The sequence below is a fragment of the Amblyomma maculatum genome, chromosome 8, assembly GCF_055883805.1.
Source record: "Amblyomma maculatum isolate TAMU_Amacu chromosome 8, ASM5588380v1, whole genome shotgun sequence".
Classification (NCBI taxonomy): Eukaryota; Metazoa; Arthropoda; class Arachnida; order Ixodida; family Ixodidae; genus Amblyomma; species Amblyomma maculatum.
Window position 1 is genome coordinate 88,878,178 of NC_139351.1, and position 26,784 is coordinate 88,904,961.

The window sequence follows — 26,784 nt, forward strand, 5'->3', positions numbered from 1 at the left end:
TGGCGATCACTTCCCCAGCAGTCTGGCTCCATGTGCCACGAGGGAGTTCCCGCGCCCGACCACCACGTCAAGTCCGGAGCATAGGCAGCATTACGTATCTGACGAACAAGCCGCGTTGCTGTCCCAGGGTGATTGAGCAGTACAAACAGGGCATCATGTAAGGCGTCCCGCACACGCCTACCACGAGGGCTTGCAGTGGGATACCCCCAATCCGGGTGAGGAGCGTTGAAGTCGCCTCCGACTAAAATCGGACACCCGGAGTATTGCCGACGGATGTGCATGCATCGTAGCATAAAGCTATACTGTCAAAAATTAGCAGCGTATAGAGTTAATACTGCTAAATCTAGAACGAAAGCGACGGCAGCACTCCCATGTAAACCCTCTCCATTCCTTTGCTAATCGTCTTCGCAGCCATGATGGTACCTGTCGCATATGCTACAGCTGCGTACATCCAGCGCCCTCTTGTTCCAAGTACAACAGAAGAAACGATACGAAACTGTCGCAAGCACGCTTTTATCGGCCTTTATATCACTTAAATTTTACAACTGTAAAAAAATAAAATGTGAATACATTTAATTAAATTTTATGGTTTATAGATTTACTGCTTATAGCTTTTGTGCGAGTAAAGCCAAATAATTAATAGGAGTACCATCATGGCGCTACACGAGTGTATCACAACCTTCTCGCAGCGTTTTACCCCCCTGATCTAGCCCTACCAGTGTTGACAAAAGATGATTCAATTGAAGGGAAACGGGAGGATGTATACAACCACAGGTGAAGAGAATATGCGCCACGTCCATACACACACAAGCACATAATCATGTCCCCTTCACAAAGCGCAGATAAGTTGCGTAGATCTGAGGGATCTGTGAAAAAGAATCTTTATGGTACGCAATTAACGGCTAGACTATGCTCTATCAGTGTAGGACGTGATGAAAGATTTGTGCTGTTTAGAGAGTCATTGGGGTAGACACAATACGATTGCAGATTCAAATCGTACAGGAGTCCTCTGTGCACAATGCAAGACCATTTTCAGAGTCCTGGAGCGTCCGGTCTACGGGTAAAGACAAGTAGCATGATATTCAGCTATTGCGGCGGGTCAGGCAATGCGGAGTTTCAGCACTCACGAGTAAGTCGCAACAGTGAATAGTTCGTTAGGACAGCACAATCTCTCGCTGTACCACTGAGCAGAGCAAACAGTTAAATTAAGAAATGTTCGCGAACCTGTGCTCTGGACTACAGCGCAGTAGCAACACGGACAAAACAAGGGAGAAGAACGCAAACACGGGCGCTGATTGTCAACATCGTTTGCTTGTCTGCAACTGGCTTCTATAAACAGCAGCAAAGGCAAAGAAAAAAAAAGGAAGAAAGGGAAAAAACTAATGAAACTGTGGAATGATTATCTCGTCGCTCCTACCTATAACCTCCAATCATTAGCGTGCTCCAGGGATCTCAGAAACAGCAGCTCTTTTTTGTTTAGGTGTACAGACGGCACGCTTACACGTTTATCGCAGACCCTTGTTATGGCCTGAGCCTCCGCCACAAGTCAGCCACTATGTATTAAGCTGGGCTCTGGCACTTAGACAGTTCCATGCATCTGAAACTGTGATTTATATCTGGAATGACAGAATGCTGTTACGAGGGATGATACCTGCCCTTAATTCCTATCCACACACTAATTAGCCGTCATGTATTTTGATATTGTCGAGGATCGCGTGACCATTTAGTGCATCATGAAAAAGCATTGAAAATGGCTCACATGAAATAAGCAAAAAGGTTTCTAGTTTGCAAGAAACCCTCCCTTTGAGTGCATAGTATTAATAACGCCCTCTTACAACCTCGCTATATACTGCTCAAAATATTTGTTCTGCTTAGTCCCTCTCTACATCCTGCCATATGGGGCAGATATTTTAAGAAGTCCCGTTATGTGGCGCATGCTGTCTGCGTTATTTAGGCCAAGTATAGGCTTTTTATAGCGATAAGAGTATATCAGAAACGGGACATATTTGGCCATATTTGGCCATATTTGGTCCTATGTGACCCTATTTGGTTATATATGCCCATATATGGCTGAAGTGTAGTTATAGCTCCACATCTACTCTGAACATTGCATGTTCATATAACGCAATAGCGTTAAACGTCCCGTTACTCAGAATAATACGGCGTCGGAGCTGTGAACCAAAACTCCCGGGCATGGCGCTGGCATGTCGAAACTGACAGCTCGTATTGCCGAGCACTGATTCTATGATGATGTTTGCGACTTAACAAGACCAGCTGACATCAGAACGTTGGGAGGAACCGCGAACTCGTGTTGCTCGTTTAAGGTGGTAAGGTGGAATAAGGAATCAACCTTACAATTCTCTTGGATGCCGAATCAGACACGCCCTACTTCTAGGCCACGCAGGCACATTCATACGGCTTGGGTAAAATGGGGCTTTATATGTCTATTGCTCACCAACGCTACTGCGTCACACCCTCAAAGTGTCCCCTCCATAAGGGTTTCCCTTGTATCTGTAAATACAAATATAGTGTTTGCATTATGGTCACAGCATGCATCATAAACCGGCCCAGGTTGGAGCTACTGCTTTGCGAGTGGCTGCGTAGTTAAAACATAACCGTTGTTAACTTTTTCTGAACGTACGGATTCAAAACTCATTTTATTTGATTAGGTGTAGCCCATGACGTTTGTTGCCCTTTAATTGAGACTTTCTCTTTCTGCAGCGAAGCTGTCTACAGAAAGACGCTCACTCATCGAGCCTGGCCTGAGGTAGGTTGCATTCGAAAGAGAACTAGGCCGTAAGTCACAGTCCGAGGCTTTTCGTTACTTTAATTGATAGTCAAATTTCATTTGGTAGAGACCAGTCTCCTCGGTGTGAAAGGTTACTTCCATGCTGTCTGTCAGAAAGTGAAGTTTCACCTCCACACCTGTAACCTTCTGTGAGCTAATGTATAATTCGCGATGTACAGCCTCGTCTACTTCTAGCTATAACTGCTTTTAAAGTGTCATTACGTCCAGTCCAGCTACGCAATAAAGCTTAACGGCAGACCATGCTAAGCACCACCTCCGGGTTCCTTTCTGCTTGCATCGATTTGCTTTGATAAGCGCCTGCATCGGACGCAATATTGATTGGAATGCAGTGACAGTGTTATAGACAGACGTGAATGACCCTGTACCTTCAGCCCGCAGCACTCTCATGATTGTTTTCAGCTGGACATAAGGCTTAACGCTAGCATGTTCACATTTTGGCAAGTTTTACGGGTAAAATAGGAAAATGCCTGTACGATAATTCTGTCTGAGCGGCCAAGTTAGCTCATAGCGATGGAATAAACTTCTAAGATTTCTTTTAATAAAATAATGGGGGAAACGGGCTTTGGGCAAGTCAAAACAGATGTCCCTCCACCGTATAGGGTTCCTTCACAGCAGCTTTCACAGCAGCTTCAGATAACCTGTATGCACGATAAAGATAGGGAACGCCTTATACGTACTACTTCACAAGTGCAATATGACTGTGAATATTATTGTAACTGTAATTAATCCTTACAAAGCACTTTGCAGATAAAATTAAAGCAAGTGGATGTTTCAAGCTGCACGCCTTCGATTTAGTCCGTTACGCAGCTTACACCAGCAGTAGAAAGTGGATAAAATGCTAACTATTGCATAAGTAGAACAGACTGTCGAGTTGACGTAATTTTTCGCACATGGCAAAGTTGTCCGACAGGAACTCCCGCAAGAGAAAATGGAAGAAGGGGTCTTGCGGCGCAAACTGCCAATTGATTTTATTGAAAGATTGTTAACACGTATTTGAAAAAAAAAACATAAATCAAACATCCGTCGTCAGGGCAGGTAACACTTAGTGTAGACTCCCAGGCAGCATCTTACACTTCCTTATCCATAAACACTACTTAAGGTAAACAGGTTGTGACTTGTCCCATATAACTTGAGTCAACCGTTCGGAAACGGAAGGCGTTCTGAACGCGAATTAAACTGGACGCACGATGTTGACGCCGAAAGGTTATTTTTACTTTCGTCTTAAGTACTGAACTTTTTAAAAGGTACTGCCAACCCCAAGTGCTTCAAAGTTAAAGAGCACCTTCAGAACCCCTGTTCAATCGTTTTCTTGAAAATATGACTCACGTAGTTTTTGTTTTTCAAATTTTCATAGAAAAGCCGGGAAATCTGAAATGCGCCCTCGTAGCGGAAAGCTTGCGGGCGGCTATTGAGCTGCTCTTGAGTTTGTGAGGGATGAACAAGATCGACTGTAGTATCACTGTGGCCACAGCGAAGCGTCGGGTGATTGTATGGGTTGCAGTTATTTGAGCCACCGGCTGAGATCGCACCATACCGCAAAACGATGCTGCTTGCCGAGCAAACCATCTAACACTGAAAGAGGAAGTATTTTGTGGAGAGAAAAACTAGTGGTACGAAAATTGGTGATTAGTCATAAGGATAGCGATGAAAAAGAAATTGTTGATAGGAAAATCAGTGAAAAAAAAATTAGTGACAAGAAATTAGTGATAAAAAATTTACTGATAACGTAATTAGTGATTAGGAAATTGATGATAAAAAAAATGGTGATAAGGAAATCAGCCATAAAGATGCATTTCTCCAGTGCGGTTTACCGCGGTGATCTGAAAGTTTGTCCTTGACCTCCAAATATATGCGGGCGATCATTTAAAATAATTAATTGTCGGTTCCCGGCTAGGTAGTTGAGGTCAACTGCACGCAGGTGTGATAACCTCTTCGTTGAAATCGATCCAGAATTGCGGAGCCGCCGCGCTATGGAAAGCGCCCACGCAGTTACAATCGCTCAGATGCTCTATGTGTACGTTGTGCGTTCTTTAGCATAGTGATTGTCATTGTGAAAGATGGAGCAGTGTCAGTGTCTGCATGGGGATTTGGAACTGCCAATGGTAATAAATAATGTTGTTGTGTCATACACTACATGCATGGACACTCTCGTATTCAGCCCATCAGGTGAAATAATTAGCGCTGATGAAATGTGGTCAACAGCTGTGTTTCCTTTTTTAGCGTATAAATCAGAGTTGCATGTTTCAACGTTTTTTTTCTTCGTATTGATTCATCAGCATTTGATCGGGGCGCCAGGTACCGTTGTCCGGAGGTGGCCTCTAACATAGCATCGTGCCTGAATAAATGACGGGCTGAATAAACCAAGGACTGAATAAATGAGCCCTAGGTGACGAATGAAGCAATATGACGACGAGGTGAACGAGTGAAGGAAAACGTCATATGGTTTATGGTAGAAGAAAATAGTGCAGGAGACGGCCCAAGGAAGTAAAAAACACGAGCGCCGACTAACAACTGAATATGTTTAAAGCGTGAGCGTATGAAAACACTGAGCGACAGATGCGCAGGAAGAAAAAAGAACGATCAGTTGTTCGTCGGCGCTCGTGTTTTCTACATCCTTGTCCCGTCTCCTGCGCTATTTTCTTCTACCATGATCAGTCACCAACTCGCCCAGCAACGCACTTTCATGCAGTCATATGGTTTGCACTTCTGACCAAAACGAAGACTACTGGCGCGCGTTATTACCGCCGATAACCTAATAAGCCTATAATAGACGGATAAATGAACTGCTCATTGATAATGTGAGAAAGTGGCGGATAGTTTTTTCATTACTAAACCGTTGCGAACCCGCAGCCAGTAGTCTGTCTAGAGGTGGCACTAACGGAGAGTTGACTGTACATCGAATTGATCATTTCCTTCCACACGTCCTTCTGCTTCTGTCACGACTAAAGTCATAATTAGTCAAAATAAAATTAACAAAATGAGGTCTCTGGTTAGGGCCGTGGTTTGAGCTGGCGAAATTGGTTGCGACTTCCAGTCACGTTAAGAAGATTACGGGATAGAGATTGCAGGAAAACATTTAATCGTTCAGCTGACCTTTTTCGTATAAAAGGTCTTGGATTCGTATAAAATGTTTTCGCCGAACCGCACTGTGGAACCGTTTTCCCATGACTGCACGTGATACGTGACGCTATCACTAACGACTCTTCCGATATTTTGAATTTCATGCATGCCTAGGCGAGGCGGCTGTACCCAAACAGGTGAGTGGATCGAAAATAACTCAGAAAGAATTTCAAATGAGATAGAAGAAGGTGAATGAAGTTAAACTGTAGTATGAAAATTACTAGGAAGGGCACACACTTATTTTAGCCGAGTCAGGTTGACGTGACAACGTTGCGGCAGAGAGTACAAGATCCTAGAGATAACACTTTGAAGACAGGAACCATGATAAACTCATTGAGAGTACTCAGAACAAAAGCTGAAGCAGAAAAAAGAACAGTGACAACACAGACATCCCACGCTGGTCTCGTTGCGTAGGTTTTATGCAGCGACGTACTGCAAAAGCAGATTCAACCATGCTCGACAACCGGTCCATAGGATGAGGACATTGTTAACAAATCAATTACTGATTCTCCTTAGTTCAATCTCATTGATTAATGAAAATGTTACAGCGCAGAAGCAAAACTAATCAAACACATTTGTAGCTCATAATAGAAACTAGCGAAAAGATGATAAACAGAAGGGTTATCGTCTGTTTATCGTCTTTTGGATTGTTTCTATTATGAACCGATATCAATTCGCCCAGTCAACAGCCTTGCTGAACCTTTTGTAGCTTAGCACTTGAAAAATAAGGCGGAAAATAAAAAAAAAAACATTAAATTTGAAACTTTAGCGCTCGCTTCTCCGATGGAGTCCTCTGGACATGATTTGCCGACACGTTCAAGCAGGCGGGCCCAGTTCACATAAAAGGTGTGGTATTGAGGACGAGAGGTCGATTGGGGGAAGGGGCACTCCAAAGCGGAGTGGTACATGATAGGAATAGTATGACAAATATTCAGCTCCAATTTTTCATATACCAAAAAGAAAGAATACTAGAATACATATCTTACCAAATAGCTGCTTGTTTGGGGTATTTGGAGCTGTAGATTATATTAGGGATATAGCACAAGGCATCTCTTTGTAACCTCTAAGCATGTTTACAACTGGAAACGGTGATTGCGTCTTTACAGGTATTCATGCGCACAGTTTATACAAGGTCTGTAGACTGTTTTATTCACCCGTCACACATTTTTTGTTTTTAAATCGTTTTGGGCGGAATACATATTCATGGGTTTACATGTTCGTTGAGAAAAATTCTATTGCACTAAAGTACACAAATGCAAGTGTATATTGGGAGAAACTTGGATCACTGAAAATTTCATAGACAGTCATCAAGGCATCTCCTTTAGGATAGTGTCTATCAGTGTGCTGTTCAGAATGGGAAACAATACTCTCCTCAATGGCTGTCTCATGCGACGCACGTCAGGAATGCATATTTTCTGTAATACGTGATTCGATCTTTGTGCACCAGGACCATGGCCAAGCTGATAATCTACCTGGACGAAAAAATCGAGAAACGTCGGCGCTACGCTCAATTTCCCGTAAGCAGCTTCTTTCACACGCTTGCCCAGTTTATTGAAGGGGCACCAACTTGCTTCTAGGGACGGATATCATGAGGATAAATATTTCCTATTTTTAATAAAGAATATATATATATATATATATATATATATATATATATATATATATATATATATATATATATATATATATATATATATATATCGACTGAAGGGAGGGGGGGGGTCGGATAATGAAACTTGAGAAGAGGTTTGCACATTTCGTTGTGCACTTGGGTGAAACAATTCACTTGGGAAGTTTTGTGATGTCTGGTAAAATTACGCAAGATTTGATACTGAGTGCATTTGGGAGTAATAAACAATAAAAATGTCACGTCATAACATTTGAGGTGATGACATGGCAACGTCAACGGTTGCCGTCCGCGTGTCCCCCATGCAGACCCCCCCCCCCCTCCCCTCTTAAGCCCCTTAATTACTATTCTCTTCCATTTCTCCTTCACCTCCCTTCATCCTCTGGTCTTCTTTCTTGCAGCCTTGGTTTCTCTTGCTTTTGTTAATTTTAATTATCTTCCTTTCCACTCTATTTCCCGCCTCCGTTTTTTCGGCTTCTTGTTTTTTTCTGCTAGTCGGCTTCCTTCGCCCTTCATTTTGAAGCTTGTCAACACTGCACCTTGCTGTTTCCCTCCCAAATTTCTTCTCTTCCATGACAGCACACTTGCATATCTTAAACACACACACACGCACACATACGCACACACAAACACGCGCACGCACATTCACGCACGCACAGCCTTCTTGCAACTCCACTGCCTCCCTCTCCTCTTTACATTCTCCTCTTGGTCTTCTTGCCTTTCTACTCTTATTTCTTTTATTCTTTCTCTCGTCTCCATTTCTAACTTCACAACGGCGTTCCTATAATCTAAGGAGGTACCGTTTGCACGTATGAATTCCTTCCCGCACTCGCCGCGTGGAGTCGCAGCTGGAGTTCAGGGGCAAATCTTGCTGTCTAGTGTGGTACCACTAGATTTAGTTCAACTACGTCTGCATAGCCTTGCGAAGACGTTGGGTTGCTATCCAAGCAAAATACGACAGATCCCACGTGGACGTTATTCAATCACAGAGGCATTGCAGCCAGTTTCTGAAATCCATAAAAAAAAAACGAATCGGTGGAAGACAGTAAGAGGGACATGAACCACGTTACAAAGAAGAGCACTTCATGGACCAAGTGCTCGAGGTCAAAGCCAAATTATGGATTATTGACTCCATGTTTCACTGGTCCTGAGCCGGACACCACGAAATGTTTGGTCTACACAGGTCAAGCCAGACCTCACTTAAATGATCAGCACCGCTGGGTCGGGCGATCAGAGGCAGCGAGCCTGGTGCGAAAATGTAGCTTCCTCTATGCATAAGGGTGAGGAGTACACAAGCCTGAGAGTCTGCTCAGGCTGAGTACGCTGTGACACTGAGTGACTCGGTTTATTCAGGTTAAACAGGAAAACAATTTATATTACACCGTGCATCCTTTTAAACTTAGCTAGGTATCGGTTCGTTTTCAAGTAATTCGGTCATTATGGTATATCATAATTCGCTAAGTGATGCTACAAGTTGTTTGGCTTATGTTCAGCCCATCGTGGTGTTCAATGCAAATCAAGAAATTTAACTAAGCTGGATTTTTCGCTTGTGTGTATCACTTTAAAATGAAGTCTGAAAGCACCCAAAAGGCTTCGGTTGAACGTAATGTATGCAAACAGAAAACTAGGGGGAAAACTGTGTCCTTTACCATCTGCGATATCAATTTAAGCAATGACTTCAGAGGTTCGTCGATCTCGAGGTTCCCCAAGACCCAAGAAATGAGTTATGGTCAGTTGGTAGAATCGAGGGCTCGTCGGTTTCCTGTTGCTAAGAGGGAGAAAAATGAAAATCGCAAACAATTTGCCTTGACCAGAAAGTGGTCATTATCGAAACCTTAGTTTGGGCATTTTTAATAAGACAAGCCATTCACGCAAACCAATGTTGTACCCAGTATGCTCTAAGCTGTGTGAGAAACCAAATAGAAACTTGTACTCTGTGACGAAATCGCTAAACGGCGAACAATAATAGAGTAGAACGTTTTCGCTTTTTCTTTTGCATAACAAGGAAGAAAAATCCGTTTTCCTTCAGCTATTGTATTAATGGCGATTCAGTTAAAGTGTCAAGGTAAAAGCATCTTGGCATTGTACTAAACTCGCAACTAAAATGGAATGACCACACAGACCACATCAAATTCTTAGCATTGCGTTAACTTTGTTTTCTTCGCCACAAACTTAAGGGCTCGTCTAGCAGCTGCAAGCTATTAACCTACAATATGCTCACAAGGACAAAACTCGAATATGCCGCCATGATTTGGGACCCCCATTCAAAAAGAGACAAAAGGGAATTGGAAAAAATACAGAGACGCGCAGCACGTTTTATATTTAATAGGTACAACAAAACTGATTCGCTGTCTTCGTTAATGGCAGCAAAAAATATTTAAGCTTTCTGCGTAAGACGTAAGATAGCCCGCCTATCCTTCCTTCACCAATTAATTTATGGAAACCTAGGCATCTTTTCAACCCCCTATGTGCGGTTTTCAGAAACGCGTAGAACTCGTCATCATCATAATCACACTTTAGCACCATACTTCGCTCATACTAACGTCTTTAAACTTTTCTTCTTTTTTTTTCCGAGAACAATTGACGAATGGAATGCCCTGCCTGTACGAGTGATATCGGTTGTTGATTTTGACAATGCACTTTGCGAGCAATTTTAGAATATATATGTACAACTTTGTTTTCCTCTTTGTTTTACTATGCAGCTGCTTTTTTATTGAGATAATTCTGCCCTCCCTGCCTGGACCTAAATGAGGGTCTGCAGTATTGTGGAAATAAATAAATAAAAACATCGTTTACCGGGTTTCGAATCAGCATCAATGCGTAGAATCTGGATCTCAAAACTTAGAAGGGGACTCTCTCTCTCTCTCATCTTGAACATTACTCTTACACTAACCCTTTTATACACTTGAACCCCACGAAGGCTGCGGAATGGAAGACACGGGAGTGTTGGCATGGCTATTATATTTGGTTGGTATAGGCGTATTCTTCTACGTGACAGGCACTTAGAGCGCCAGCCTTGTTTTACTAGTGATAGAAAGTTGCAATCGAGCTTACTGTCATGTGGCAGTTGCTGGAACGGCCACGTACTGTTATAACGAAGCAATGACTATACTGCACAAATCATGGGGTTGTTTAGAATCCATTCCAACAATGTGTGTTATGACAAGGTGGACACAAGCTGCTCTTTCGAATAACATTAATTGGCTTGCAAAACGCATCTTGTATGTATGTTTCACCCGATAGCTTCGAAATTCCAATATCTTAAAACTTAAAGCTTGTAGTTGCTTCACTGAAGCTTAGAGAGGTTAGGAAGAAGCGAAAAGCCAATATATTGTGCAAAACAAGTGCACCAGAGCACGCCGAAACAATGATGAACTTGCTTAAAGCAGGCAAATTCGCTTGCTAATTATCTACACCTGCAGTGTTCAATAACAGAAATCCGCATCCTCGTTCTTCTCGTTAAAGCCAGCCAGCCACTGGGGAAACAAGCTCGAACTGGTGCATATATGCTGATATGCAAGAACGTCATGTTTTCTGTAACCTAGTAGATGCGCAACTTTCTGAGGTTACAATTGTGAGCGCGCTGCTAAACTCTAGTAGCAGCGCTGTATATTGTAGTAACAGCACCTATACTGACTGAACTTTCATCTTGTCTGTTGTTTGAACTCAGTTCTCCAGCCTGGTGACCAACATCGGCGGAACAATGGGCATCTACTTAGGTCTGTCCTTCGTGATGCTGTACAGTGTTATTGACACCGTGGCCACAGCGGTCGCTCGTGCGGTCACGTCCTTCAAGACTGCCACGCATGTCCTCGAGGAATGAAGTGTACTCGGTACAAGGGCTCTGACGTTCCCCGCTCGCTATGTGCACGTTTGGTTAAGTAAAGGCAGAAATAATAGTGGCCCAATGTAAACATACTTTTATGTCGTTACTGAAGCTACTACTCAAGTTTAACAAAAATAACATTGATTTTATCAATGTTTCGCACCTACGTGCAAATTATCTGGTGGTTCTAGCAATTCTCAGGCCTACTGACAGAGCACTTTTTCTAAATGACCTTAGAAGAGAATACCATCGATGTTTAAGCTGCATGACAATAAAACTGCCTCACGCTATTGGTGATGAAACAGCGCACGAAACGAGACGACACAAGGAGTGAAACAGAAAAAGACACAGACGGAAGCTCCTTGTGTCCCGTCCCTTGCACTGTTTCAACAGCATGTAGAACCAACAAACTTGTAAACTCGTTCCTCTCTGGCCTCTCACTGCTGATGTTACTACTTCTTTTTTTTTATATATATTTGCACCACGTGTTTAGAAATTCTGTTTTAACCACTCCAGGTTTGACAAAGCACTTTGTACGCGCACCTATATGCTGTCTACAAATAAAGCTGTTTGTTAACGCGTTCAGGGTAAAGGCTACATTGCTCACATCACCTGAAAACCAACACATTATTGATTGCTGACACAAGTTTACACATTTACTCGCAGTTAAATGGAGAACTTACCACAAACTCTGGTCATAACTTGAGCCCAAACAAGGAATTATCAGCTCGACCGCGATGTAATTCGGTGTTGTCCAGAAAACGTGGAGGCCAGAAACCCGGTTTTGTAACAACCCCGTGACATCACGCGGGAGTGTCAAAACCCTACATCGCTGACGGTGAACGTGAATTCACGTGTAAACTGAAAGTGCTTTAAACACAACACGCAAATCTAATTAAAGGCCGCCCACATAGGCTCGTCACCCCTGAGCGCTAGGAATTTTTGAGGCTGTACGTGGTCGAAAGCGAAACTGAGCGGCCAGGTGCTATCAGTAGCCACGTCTACCAAAACGCGCCATTGAGTGCGCTCCTGTCAAGTGATCTTCAAGCACTTGGCGCTCCTAGATGCAATAAAAATTATCTGTGGTGCAACTAGGCTGAACCTATTTATGCAGAGTGGAGGTTTCGTTAAGCATGGCATAAACATTTGTTGTACTCGGGGCCTTAGAAGTGCTTGTTGCATGGGCGAATCGGTTGATGTTTAAATGAACAACTAATAGCGCTAACGTACAAGTCACACATACGAGACCAGGTAGACTGCGGTCGTCTCGTCTACGTAGTATCCTGTGTGTGTTATACATTAACGCAATCTGTTGGCGATGGAAAATGTCGGGATTTATGGGCCATGGAGACGCTCATGTGCAGTTAAGGCTACGTAGATGACGTGTTCCTTCAGGTCTCACTACTCTGTCCAGGGAGGATGCATGTTCATGCTATTCAGTTCTTGCGCAGCCACCCCGAAGGTGACATTGGGCGTAATTCTGCGTGAAAGAACTCTCCTCTCCAGTAAATTCTGCTGCGGTGCACAAAATCCCCCGTATTTTACTTATGACGCGCGCTGTACTACTCAAAGACGGTGCCGCCGCTACTCTACTTTTCATTCTGATCAATTCGCGTGAGCGCTTAATAACGCAATGACATACGAAGCGCATGCGCCATCGCTCATTTGACGCTACAAGCGATAACTCTGAACGAAGCTCAACGCACACATGTGACCCGACAAACGAGAAACGGGAATTCCATCCACGTGTCAATGACCTTTGCTCGCAAGAACTTCGCAGTAATGACAATCGTCATAAGAATTTTTGAGTTGCCTCTTTGTACATAACCTTCTCTGCTGATAACATTAGTGCCTCAAGGCTACTGAAAAACCAAAGTTCTACGGGGCAATAACCTCATAAAATCTCATCTAATCGCATAGACTCTCATACGGTGCACATCATTATCATAAAATATCGTACATGATTTATGATAATGTACAAGAAACTATAAGACCTTATGCAATTATATGCAAACTGTATGTAATTTCTTATGTGAAATGAGTGAGATTGTGTGAGAAAATGTGAGGTTATTGCCTCGTACAATTTTTTCAGTATCGTGTATGTTTGAAGAATTGAGCCCTTTTTGCTTCATATGTGCTTGTTAGTGTTCGCCTTGTAGGAACAAACCGCGCGGACATGTGCTTTTTATTGAAACTCTGACTTCTTGACGCCTCAATGAAGGTCTGTATCGTCGCTATCCGTGTGCAGGAGACCATATGCAGGCAAGCGGCTTCTGAGGCTGTCCAGGCGCAGGTAAAGCGCACACGCAGTCCGGGCCGCAGAAGTCGCCTGGTTTCTTCCGAAGAGGGCACTAAAATATAACAAAAAGGGGAGTGAAGCAGGTACGCAGAGGAAGAAAACAAGAAGCGGAAAGGAGTTTTAATTCTAGCTCGAGGTTTGTGCTCAGGCAAGTCGTGAAAACGTTGGCCAATTGAAATGTCGGTTTTGAACGTTCATTAAATTTTCTTTCCTATATTCCTGCTAGTAGCCATTGTAAGGGCTTGTGCGTTTAATGTTTGTTCTATTTGTTTTATGGGGTTTAACGTCCCAAAGAGACTAATTTTATTTTCCGTAGTGGTTCTGCATTTATCAAAAATATGAAAATTTGCCATTCAGACGCACTTTCCTTAACGGCCGCGGGCGGCGCCACCATTCGTATACACCCGAATTTCGACCAATCAAAATTGCCGTTATTTTGATACATGGGCCGTATGGGAAGTTTTGCAACTGGTAGTATTGAAGAGCTCTGGTGTTCCTATCATTGTGAAAAAAAAAAAATGTCTTCCTCCTTTGCGCATCGCTGTCCCATCTTGAGAGAAGCACGCTCTTGACTGTCCATAAAGCCCTTAGGATGCAATACTCAATTCCGTGAAAAATTACACAATCCACGGCTCCACTGCATGCCCCAAACACGGTAGCTCTGCTTTATGCTTGTCAAACTCGTTTAGGTAACTCTACAGCGCATTATATGCCTGTTTTTCTCCGTGAATGCTTCAGGAGCGGTGCTTAGCAGCGCAGTTTTCGAATAGCAAAGAATGCAAGATCAGCGCTGGATTAAGAAATTTGTGTGCGGTTAAGGCGAATGGATTTTTTTTTTTTTTGTGAGCATTACCATTTGTTGTGAGTTCCAGTGTTGTTATTGTATTTATTTATTCATTTTTATTTATCTTACATACAGTCAAATGTCAAGCATTGAAGAGGGGAGTGAAATACAGTGATACAAAAAAAATGAATACCCGATGACATCTGCTAGAACAGTGAAAATCACATTATATAAAGCAGTAATAATGACCAAATTAGAACAATTGTTAACAAAATAATAAAGTTATTAACGTACTTATAGCAACAAACACCTGAGTAGGAAAGAAAAAACTAAATAATAGGTACAGTTCGAAAAGGCACACAATACAAAATGGTACATAGACAATGAAAAAAAGAGTAAAATAGAAAAGCAACTACATAAGGAGATCATTTTATGGCATAGCAGAACACGAAAGCACGATCTAGTTGTTATCACTTCGAACCAAAGTGTAAACAGAGAGAACAAGACACATCACCGGTTAGTCTGCGGCATGAACAAATATAAATGCTGATAGTGCCTTCCTGTAAAGAACGTAATCGTTGATGCATGGGAGATCATGATGCGATATCAGTGCAGTTAGTATTGATGATTATGTGTAATAGCGCTAATTATGTAATATTAACGCGTGTTAATTACTCAGCGCTATTATTGCCACGTCACTCTAATTACACACTGTAATTATTATTTTTAGCAATATGTTGTTAGATGTTGTTAATATTATTTATTACTGGCGTTATTAGTATTGATTAATGTAACAGTTGTCGATAAGTTTTAGTGCTATAGAGTATAGCTCGGGGGACGTAGTCAGTTTCTCGTACGTTTCCCGACATCGCTGGTTTTTTGGCCACGCCGAATTTCAGCTTCTATGGGGCATGTAATGCTTTCGCATTCGAGGCTCGCCGCAACTTGCCGAGAACGGGCCTCATGCCTCGCATACCAAGTCCTTCAAACCCAGACCGAAATTAATACCAGATGGTTGAGCTGTCGGACTACGGTTCTTGCTACGTAGTCTTTGTCAGACGTTTAGACACAGCGTGTATGCTTCTAATCCGCGTGGTGGCGCTCCTGTAACATTCATGTAACCATCTTATATTCGAATGTGTGGGTATCCATCCGGAAGTCGATGCAGGCGCAGTCACTCTTCCTGAGGCCCTGGGGTTTAGGGATGCCAGTGGCCGGGTGAATGAACCTGCGGGGGAAGCTAGCAAAACCGATTGCAAGATTGGTGGCCTAAAAGCAGAAAAGTGGCATAATGTTAGTAATACCTCCATCACTATACCATCATTCAATAAATAGAATGATGGTATAGTTAACTGATCTAAAATAATAATTAGGGTACAGGGGGAAAAACGAGCATGATAGCAACTGCTACCACCCCGTTTCAAAGGGGACGCTCCTATATTCCATCCATACATTCATCCAATCCATCCATCCATCCATCCATCCACCCACCCACCCACCTATCCATCCATCCATCCATCCATCCATCCATCCATCCATCCATCCATCCATCCATCCATCCATCCATCCATCCATCCATCCATCCATCCATCCATCCATCCATCCATCCATCCATCCATCCACCCACCCGTCCGTACGTCCGTCCGTCCGTCCGTCCGTCCGTCCGTCCGTCCGTCCGTCCGTCCGTCCGTCCGTCCGTCCGTCCGTCCGTCCGTCCGTCCATCCATCCATCCATCCATCCATCCATCCATCCATCCATCCATCCATCCATCCATCCATCCATCCATCACGGCGATTGCATTACGACCCATACAGTAGTGTTCAGAGGCAAACCCTCTGGGATCTAAACTTTGACAAAGACTGTGCCAATGCATACTGTTAGTAAAAAGAGCATCTGTTCAGGAAAAGAGCATGAAATGAATTATTGTCAAACCAAACCTTTATTTGTCGTTGATGTGAGGGCATTCATGTTTCAAAACAATTCGGCCCTACCCATCGCCATAATTTCATTGATATCGGAGTGTTAATTTCTAATAAGAAGCGCACAAACACGTTTATTTCTGGAGAATTTCCAAGTAGCGTGACGTCATCGTGCGCATTTGTGCCGTAGCTATCCGCGTGCTGGTGACCAAATGCAAGCATATGGTCTTCCCTTCAGTAGTGGGTTCGGCAGGCACACACAATCCGGAGCGCAAAGGTCGCCTACCTTATCTCTAAAACGACACTAAAAAAAAAAAAAAAAAAGAAAGACACGGCAGTAGTTACGAAGTGGAAGGAAATGAAAAGTGTTTAGCGTGTTACATTGTTTTTCTAATTTCAGAAAACATCAAAACTTCTAGTTAAAAAAAGGTGTATATCAATGCTGTTTCATTACACTCTCATTACGCTATTAGAAGCCAATGTATCTATGCAATGGCTTAATAACGCAGCTTCTTTAAGGCTGTTATTCAAGCGACGCGAATTCTGTGGTTTTATGAGCCAACTAATAGCTGAATCACAATAACAAAATCATTCTGCAGAATTACTTGCTAAATTATAGAGAAACGCTAGATTGTGCCGATATTTTGTGGGAGCACACATGAGATGCGTACTTATAGAACGGTAGCAAACGTGTGCACAAAGTAAATAAGATGTTATTTTTTACACACAAAGCTGGATTGGTCGTTTTGCTTTGTCTTCGGGGTGAAGGCACACTTATTGTACACTAAGCTATCTGCGCTGAATACTGATTTTTATGCACATATGCTTGCTTCGTTTCGTTTTTCGTTTTGCACAAGCAAGATCCTGACAAGCGTTCATTTTTCCGTTTCAACGTCTGCAGACTGCTAATAGTACTGCCTTCCCCAAAATATACCGTTCACTTAGTAGGTGCTCTGCTCAAGGTCATCAAAATGACTTTCTTTGCCCCGCGATAGCTATAAAACTGTGATTTAATTTCAGTATACTTATGGTAGTCGTGCACATAGATAGGGTATTTTTCAACCTTTCCTGAATTATTGTCTACTAGTTTTATTTCCCCAAATTCCTATTCATTACTTTTGGACACCTTCCGAAACAATAATAATAACAATAATTTGTTCACAGGAAAGGAAACGCGCAGTGTCTGTCACACTTGTTCTGTGGACACCTGAACCACGCGGTAAGGGGAAGGATGTAGGTGGGAGTGAAAGCGGAAAGGGAGAAAGTGGGGCCGTAGTGGAGGGCTCTGAAATAATTTCGACCACCTGGAGATCCTTAGGTTTGGTTTGGTTGGTGGGGTTTAACGTCCCAAAGCGACTCAGGCTATGAGAGACGCCGTAGTGGAGGACTCTGGAAATTTTGACCACCTAGGGTTCTTTAACGTGCACTGACATCGCACAGCACACGGGCACCTTGCTTTTCACCTTCAGCGAAAAGCGGCCGCCGAGGCCGGGATTCGATCCCGCGTCCTTGGGCACAGTAGTCGAGCGCCGTAACCACTGCACCACCCCGGCGGGGCCTGGGGATCCTTAATGTGCACTGACATCGAGCAGCACACGGACGAGTTTTAGTGTTACTTTATAAACTTTCTTTCAATGTTCCAACAATGATCTTGCATCCCAAATCACTGTCATCTCGCCGAAAGCGATTCTTTCGACAAGTCACTCTGTTTCCTTTGTACAAGTACATAAATACTGAGAACCAGCATTTCTCTTACCGATCCTATCTACTCTGCGTTCTTCACTGTGGCTGCGTTCTAAGGATATATCTTTCAAGTGGGCACAAGGGTACGTACACCGGATTACTCCACGTGGTTATTATATCCTATACTCGGGGACAACTTTTTGTGGCAATGTGGTGGAAGCTACGGAGCCGAAACGCACCAGCTCACTCCGCACAAGCATATAGTGCCTCCAGAAATTTCGCAGTGGATGCTCTGGAATGTTAAACCATTACGGAACTATTAAGCTTATTATTGTATCAGGCTTAAACTACAGTACTAGCCAGTACAGTGGGAGTTTAATAGACAGCGTTCATGTCGATGGCTGCGCGGCTTGTCGACAATCTCGTAAAGCGCAAGAGCGTAGGCGGGGCCGGGTGGGATGCGTCGGCCGCTTTTCTCCGCCCATTTCTGCGCGCGCTCGTATCGCTCGTCTGCTTTTGACAGCGTACGTCATGCGCGTTGCCGAAACCGCAGCCGAAGCCAGGTACTTGGAACTACATGGCGTAGTAATACAGTTAGGAAAGCCCCGCCCTCGTAGCTTTGGATCCATTGCCACAGAAAGTTGTCCCCGAGTATAGTAAATGTGAACTTCGAAACTTGCATTGCTTTAAACTTGGCCTCAATAAAGCCTCGTGCAAATACCAACTAGTTTCATCATTTCTCTTTATCACGTCTGTAATAGCTGCTTTGATTATTTATTTACCAGTCCTATAAGTTAACGTCCTCACTTAGCGTAATTATCTACCACAACTCATAAGCCTCTTTTAATCGGAGGTATAGCTCTCACGAGTGAAATCTAGAAAGAAAAAACAAATGAAAAAGCTGACATCTGATTTTTTTCAGAACTGAACCACACCGAGGAATCAAGGCAATAAAATAGAGACAATGTGTCTGTACATTTTAATATTCCACAGAAGTACTTGTAGGAGACACGTAGTGTCAGTGTATATGAGCAGCCCCAAGAAAGCGAAACTTTATGAGTCCATTTTTGGCTTAAAGGCAATGTCAAGTTTCTTTGACGACAGACACAAGTGCAGTAACCGGTGACCGAAAACGTATGTTGGCTCTGAACTTGGATTGCTTAATGGGAGAAATCACCCCCGAAAAGATAAAAACATACGCTCTGAACCAGACTTTCCACCAGCCGCAGTCGCAACCAATTTAAGGGTGGTAAAAAACTTGGTAGAGGTGTGCCCGAACCACGATTGGATATATCACTGTTGGTCGTCATTGTTGCAGAATATTTCTCAGCGTCTCGTGTCCCACGCTTTGTGACACTATGTGAGCGGGAAGCTGTTCTACTCTCCCTCATTGCTCCACTTAAGGCGTCGCGTGGCATTTGTGAACTCCACCAAAACATTATGAAATCTGACTATACAAAAGAACTGGACTTTTGCGGAATATAAAGCACACATAATAACTCAGTGTAGTCTGAAATGAGCGCTGAAATTTTTGTTTTTATTCAGCTGAAAATCAAAATTTGCGGCCACTCTGAAATAACCTCTTTAATGCATTACTTGCTTGTTTTAAACGCGAAAGTAACCAAACAACGTAACTGTACTATTTCGTTCCCATAACGACTCCTCAGACCAGGACCCAGTATAAAGAATATGATCGGGAGCCTGAAAATACCGTTCGGTGAAGATCGAGACAGTGTGCGCCCAACACAAATTGCATATTATTCAGGTGATATTTCAGTAATTTTTTTTTGTGATATCTCGATACACATTTGAAATTTTTACATTGTGACTAAAATATCTCGCCCCTAAATGGGGTACGCTTTCTCAACCGGCCTCTGCAATGATACAGAGATTATAGCAAGAGCACGAGGCAAACGTAGAAGCATTTTTAGCGCTGTTAAGAAGTTTTATCAAGAACCGAGGTAGCTCCGAATTACGCTTACTCTAGGAGGACAGTAAGGGTGACGCAGCCAGCCAGGTAAATACCAGTGACCTTGGGGAAGTCTGAAAACAAAAGGTTGGAATGAATGTCCAGAAAGCATAAACTTATTTCGATGCTAAATTCGAACGGTTCCTTGAAGTCGCGTCACTATGTGTCTGTTCAGGACAGTAACTGAACAGAACGAAACTGCTGGAGGTCCAACTAGTTTCCAGTAAGCTCTGCCTTCGTTAAATAGAAAAGGTCCTAAACTTTTATTCAACTGCTAAAGCTAACGTTTCACCCTGCCAAACGTACGAACAGATATTGAAGCAGGTACTTTAAAGCCGGTAACGTTTAAGAGCGTTAGCGCTTACTACTGAAATTTGCCGGTTTCTCTTCCGTTCCTCCATCGCTCTCAGTATCAAGATGGCGGCCAAATTACGCGATCATAACTACAGCATTACAAATAATTCCTTAGCTACCACATGACTACCCATACAATGGAGCCCCCCACCTGGTCCACCAAGTGGGACGTCATGATTCCCCAAAGCCACGTGACTGAGGCCCACCACCACCGCTGTATTACCTATTGTTGTTGTTTTTTTTTTCTTTATTGCCTGGTCTTGACACGAGAACCAAATATACAAAAATCACTCAAATGCTATTTACAGACGCTATTTACATATGACACGCTAAAATTCACGCATACACAACAAAGGCTCTAGCTTTGAGAGCCACTCGGAATGTTCTGCTGTAGCTTTCTGGATTGCCAAATACCTCTCCACGCTTTCCCGAAAATAAGTTCTGGTAGTCTGTGCATCTTTATCGCAATGGTAACCCGCCATTCTTGAGCCCCATATACAGTGGACGCCCATGAGCATAATTAAATCAAATGGTACCCCATCCTCACTTTCTACGCATAAGTACCGAATGTCATGCGGGTCTAGAGGAAAATCTTTCGTTAACGTTCTTTGCAATACGTCCCAAAAATATACTCCTTCCCAACAGTGCAAAAAAACATGGTCTATGGTTTCTGGCTTCCTGCATATTAAACAGTGTGATCCTCAGGGTATGAATAATCCCTTCTTCTCCAAAAATGTTTTCACCGGCAAGGTTCCGGTGTGTAATTTAAAAAAGAAGGTTTTTGCTCCTGGCGTCACCTGCATTCTGTTTACCCTTTTTAAAACATCTGCACCTGGGCCTCCATCGTACATGGCCTTGTACAAAGGCACAGGGAACATAATGTCACACAATGCACGATATAATTTCTTTCGTTTTACTGTAGACAAATAATCCCTTGAGAACCGCGCTGAAAGGAACCGAACACTTGCTACGACTTCTCTATAAAAGCCCTTAATCCCTGCGGAAAAATCTTCCGTTGAAACCACGTACTCCGGTAACAGCCGCCTCAGCCTGACTTGGCATACGGTGCGTAAGAACGGGTCGGTCGTGTCTCTAAAAAACAAAAAACGACTGACCAGCTGTCGCAAAAACAGGTCGCCCAATCCTAGCCCACCATCTTTTACTCGTCTGAACAAGTTAGTCCGGCTGCAGCGCTCCCATTCAGATGCCCAGACAAATACAGCGAAATTCCTGTGCAGTTTCTGAATATTTAACCGAGAACAGTGCAACACCTGCATAACATACCAGAGCTTACTGATAAAGAACAAATTGCAAACTGTGGCCCTTGCAAAAATTGATAGGTTGGTCCCTCTCCACTCTTCAGCTTTATTATTTATCTCTTTAGCCTGCCCTCTCCAATACTGTTCACTGTCACGGTAAGCCGTAAGCGGAACTCCCAAGTACCTATCTGGTGTCGTCGTTCAAGGCACACATGCAAACCGTTCAGGCGTAGATGACCACCTTCCATGCCAAAGTCCGAGGCATTTCGACCAGTTAACTCCACTACCGGTGACGCGACTGAATTCGCGCAAACACTTGACAGCTTGGCTTATGACCCCCTCATCATCGGTAAAAACAGCGATGTCGTTTGCATATGCTAAAAGCTTTACTTCGGCTGCTGGTACATTGAATCTCTGAATGCTATTATTCTTGAGTAATTTCAAACAAAGGGTCTCTATATAAATGTTAAATAAAGGAGGGCTGAGGGGACAGCCCTGGCTGTGGCTGTAGGAAGGAGGAAAAGAAAATGCACGGGCCTGCTATTGGCTGTGTAGCTGAGCCACCTCCGCTGTCTTGTGCGGACAGAAGAGAAAATAGGGAAGAAAGAAAAAGAAGAGGGAGAGAAAGACACGCGCCGCAACAGCCGTCGTCCACCGTCGAAGCTGGTTGGTTGGTTGGTTTGTGGGGTTTAACGTCCCAAAGCAACTCAGGCTATGAGAGACGCCGTAGTGGAGGACTCCGGTAATTTCGACCACCTGGGGTTCTTTAACGTGCACTGACATCGCACAGCACACGGGCGCCTTGCTTTTCGCCTCCATCGAAAAGCGGCCGCCGAGACCGGGATTCGATCCCGCGTCCTTGGGAACAGTAGTCGAGCACCGTAACCACTGCGCCACCCAGGCGGAGTGCACCATCGAAGCGGTGGCGAGTGCAATGACGGCCTACAACAGATAAAGGTTCAGTGGCTGGCTAGCCCCCGCCGCAAGCGGCGACAACCTACCGTCCCAGCCCCGTAGGGCCAGGAACAGCCACCCTCCACCCTATTACCTAGTATATTATCGACCAGCCTTATATTCTCCACCTGGGAATGGGTGTGTGTGTCGCCACTTACAATCACCATTGCGGCCAAATCGTGGTCCACGCTTGTGAGGTACATGGTTCTGAGTGGTGTCAAACGAATCGGCACGATATGGTGCACAGAATTGTTTTTCGATCTAGATACTAGCGTGTGTGAGGGATTCGCAGAAACGACCTTTGGTCTTCGAAACCGTGATGGGGTGCGACCTTCGGCAGGCCCTTGCGGGAGAACCAGGTACCACCGGCGTTTCTCTACGGCTACTGGTTCTCCCGCAAGGGCCTGCCGAAGGTCGCACCAGTAGCCGTAGAGAAACGCCGGTGGTACCAAACGAATAGCTGTTTCGTGATGCACACGATGGTATCACATTCTGCAAAACTCGAGCTAACGATCTTAATCGTACGCCCGCAGCGGTAGAGCTTTTTTTCTCTGCAAAACCATCTATAGTGTATCGGCATGGAAAGCTGCAAATAGAAAAACATGCTGAAAAGGAGGTTTGGTTTGGTTAGTAGCGTTTAGCGTCCTAAAGCTCAGAAAAGGAGGTATTACACATAGAATGTATGACTATAGTGAAGAAGTGTGCACTTACTTGAATACAAAAGACGGAATATAAAATGCAGGTCAACATTAATGACTACCCATCACTCAAGCCAGCCCAGGTTTTATAAGCAGAGAAAATTTAAGCTGATCACCAAAGCTCGCCTTCATTATCCTGTGACTAAATTTAGAAGTTGCGCCCATGCGCTGTCTACTCGGTCGCATATTCTGACCTCGCCGACTAAGTGCAACGATAGTAGGCAAAATGCAGACATCATGGCAATAGGAAAGAAGGCAGGTTCTTGCATTGAATCGTGAGTCAATCCTCTACACGTCAACTTACACGTCAGCTTACAAGTCGCACTTAGTCATATCTATGTAAATTATCGCGAAAAATCTTCAAGGTCGTGCAGCCCTATTTTTCTACAGTAGCCATCGAGAACCAGAAGCGTCAGTTGTATTTGCTATCGACTTGGTTTGTGGCCCTTGACCTTGTCTGAAGGTCAGAAGGTCAGAAGGATAAAAAAAGCGAGAGCTTAAATCCGCGCGAAGCCAGCGAGAAGACGACGATCCCGCCGCAGCTAGAGGCTGCAACGAGGAGCTGTGATCAAGAGACACAACTCAAGGCCGTCCAGCAGGTCTCGGCAGCTCTAGAGAGGCAGCGACCGAGCGAAACCGAGGAGAGGGGGGGCAGCACCCCCAAGAAGGGGGCGGCGGCCCTCTCGAACCCGCGGAAGTAGCGAGGGACGTAACAAGACCTCAAGGAGCACAACGCACGAGACTGACGTAGTCGCCGCGTGACGGTAAAAGCTTGTCCTCCCTGCTTGGAGGGAGCCTAACCGATTCTGCAGGCATTTTAAATAAAAGTTGTTCTCTCTCTCTCTCTCTCTCTGAGGAACCTCTGCCTTCTGTGGAGCAACTTCATTGAACTGCAAGGAAAGATTTGTGAGCAAGCAAAGGACCGCAAATATACTACAGATATACACTCGTCATGCAGAATAACGCAAAATCCTAGACTCAAAACTAACAGAACTTCTACTACGCGTAATAAAGGATTACCGTGCATCTTTCGGTACCCGCGTAGTTGACTGGGCTCTGCAAAGAAAGATATAATAAATTCAGAGCACAGACTCAACGCACAAAACAGAACAAAGAAGGTCACTCCCGACTGCTACCCTGATCAAGATGGCTGCGTTTCACGATATGAACACGGACTGCAAGTTAGTCATTCACAATAACAACACCGTTTAAGAGGTTATGGTGAGCTGTAAACGTTGAAACGTAATACAAGCTGCCATGTATCAATGAAATACTCCGTTGGCGCAAATCAGCAAAGAAAAGAGACAATGCCCTTTGTCATACTTGCTGATCGCGACGCCACGTCTACGTACTGCCCACGTTCTGAACGCCATAGAAGTACATTGAAGAACTTTGCAAGACTGAAACTTCTGAAAATCATAGGGTTATGAGAACTATCGTACGTAACCTCAGAAACTTAATCCTCCTAAGTATTGAACGTTTGCAAAATGTGTTCATGCTTGGTCACTGAACTTCCAAACAAGAGTACCATGAGAGGGAATCTGGAGAAATTCGGAAATCTGCCTTTAACGCTACGCGTTCAAACGGACAGCGTTTCTGTGCGAACAGAGTAAAACTGCTTTACCTATAAGAAAGGATCATTCATACTTACTTTGATTCTACAATGAAAGCTAAAATAAAACAGAAGCTCAAAGCTCTCGACTTCATCCCAGGTGCTTACAAATCGTCAGTCAGTGAATAACTGAGGAGGCAGTAGAACATTTGCTTACTGTAGTTAGTGTCTCAGTTTTTAAATTTATTAAAAGTAGGTGCTTTTCAGCGGTTTGTAATCTTTTTTTTTTCCTTCTTGCATCATGATGGTGCGCTCCGTGATAGAGAACATAGTCTTGATGAAGGAGGCAAACTGGAATTTAGAAAAGGAAAAGCACTGGAAACGTAGATACGACATCGTAATGAGCCTTCATAAATGTCAAGATAAAATACGTGAAATTATGTCTTTACAGTGTTTTGTTCGCAGTCATTCTAATTTATGTATTGATTAAATTTGATTTTACTTGCTTTAGCATTATGATTCAGGATTATACGAGCATGTCCAAGTGGCTGCGGCCTCGGTGGAGGCGAAGTACTGGTTTTGTTGCAGTGCGCAAACGTGAGGTAGGGAATAACATTATGATCATCATATCTTTCCACATGTGAACGACAAAATAAATATTACCAGGAAAAACATATTTGACAGATGAGCGGCCCAAAGATATAATTTAACATAAAATTTTCTAGGCAACTGCACAAAGTGTGTGATAAGTTCATCCATTGCCCGCGAATTGTTCTCAGGTATATATCACCATAAACGTTTCCAACTGTTCGTGCAAAGGCCATACGTGAGCATCAGATAATTGTGCAGAGGGTGCACTTGAGCATAGGTTTTACCAACGGAATATAAAAATCGAATATTTTGAGCATCGCTACGTGAGATAATTGAGCGAAAGATATACTTCACGACAATATTTTTCATTGAAACGTGCGAAATTTATCATTGAACTTCATCACATTTCCACCGAATTGTGCTCCACAGGCAGTTGGCGAGGCAGAACGTCGCCTCATTAAAAGTTTACGTTCTCTAGCAACGTTCGAGTCAGGGAGCTTTTATTCTCTTTTTATGGTGTTTTAATTTTTTTTTCTTCACAGTTTCTCCTTTGATGAACCGTTAGAAATTTATAGCCCCACTATATTTTTCAATTTCCGATGTAGTGACGCTGCAGAAACCGACGTTGTGCATTGTGGCGACTCGAACACCGTGATCGTTACGAACAGTGGTTTGCTCATTTGTCGAAGACTATTCGAGGATTTTGTGTCGTTCCAACAAGCACCAAACTCTCTAGCTGGAACGTAAAGTCTCACTTCGTGATGTCGCTCTGAGTGTGGCTAACAATGATGGAAGTATGGTAGCTGCGAGCAGCAGAACAAATTCGGGACGGCTTTCTCTGATGCGTCAAAAATTTCAAAGAAGGATTACGATACCCTTGAATGCAAATAATGAGCGCAGTTATTTAAGCGTTTCTGCGATTAAGGCACCGAGTACGCTTGTATGTATGTATGTATGTATGTATGTATGTATGTATGTATGTATGTATGTATGTATGTATGTATGTATGTATGTATGTATGTATGTATGTATGTATGTATGTATGTATGTATGTATGTATGTATGTATGTATGTATGTATGTATGTATGTATGTATGTATGTATGTATGTATGTATGTATGTATGTATGTATGTATGTACGTACGTACGTACGTACGTACGTACGTACGTACGTACGTATGTATGTATGTATGTATGTATGTATGTATGTATGTATGTATGTATGTATGTATGTATGTATGTATGTATGTATGTATGTATGTATGTATGTATGTATGTATGTATGTATGTATGTGCAGTTACAAAACATTATTTTTCTCGTGAGCCAAAGACGATTTCT

The 26,784-nt window shown here is 43.4% G+C and overlaps 1 protein-coding gene, 1 long non-coding RNA gene and 1 pseudogene across 4 annotated transcripts in view; 1 reads left to right on the forward strand and 2 right to left on the reverse strand.

The window, feature by feature from the left end:
• LOC146181741 (acid-sensing ion channel 4-B-like) overlaps positions 1-11,379 on the forward strand; it is a 52,670-nt gene extending 41,291 nt beyond the window's left edge. Inside the window, exons 8-10 of the mRNA XM_084575841.1 lie at positions 2,722-2,767; positions 7,377-7,446; positions 11,227-11,379. Coding sequence (XP_084431967.1) covers positions 2,722-2,767; positions 7,377-7,446; positions 11,227-11,379 — 269 coding nt within the window. The remainder of the gene's footprint in view (positions 1-2,721; positions 2,768-7,376; positions 7,447-11,226) is intronic.
• A 2,065-nt stretch (positions 11,380-13,444) lies between these two features.
• LOC146181742 (uncharacterized) lies at positions 13,445-25,101 on the reverse strand. 3 transcript variants are annotated; one of them, XR_014700284.1, is made up of 4 exons: positions 24,831-24,923; positions 24,323-24,358; positions 20,051-20,111; positions 13,445-13,733 (listed from the first exon to the last, which is right to left on the reverse strand). It is a non-coding gene; the product is annotated as an uncharacterized LOC146181742 (long non-coding RNA). The 3 variants fall into 3 exon arrangements; XR_014700282.1 differs by lacking the exon at positions 24,831-24,923 and adding an exon at positions 24,954-25,101 and having other exon boundaries at positions 13,491-13,733; XR_014700283.1 differs by lacking the exons at positions 13,445-13,733; positions 24,831-24,923 and adding exons at positions 16,390-16,689; positions 24,954-25,100.
• On the reverse strand, positions 20,704-21,668 carry LOC146181743 (uncharacterized; annotated as a pseudogene).
• Positions 25,102-26,784: the final 1,683 nt, after the last annotated feature.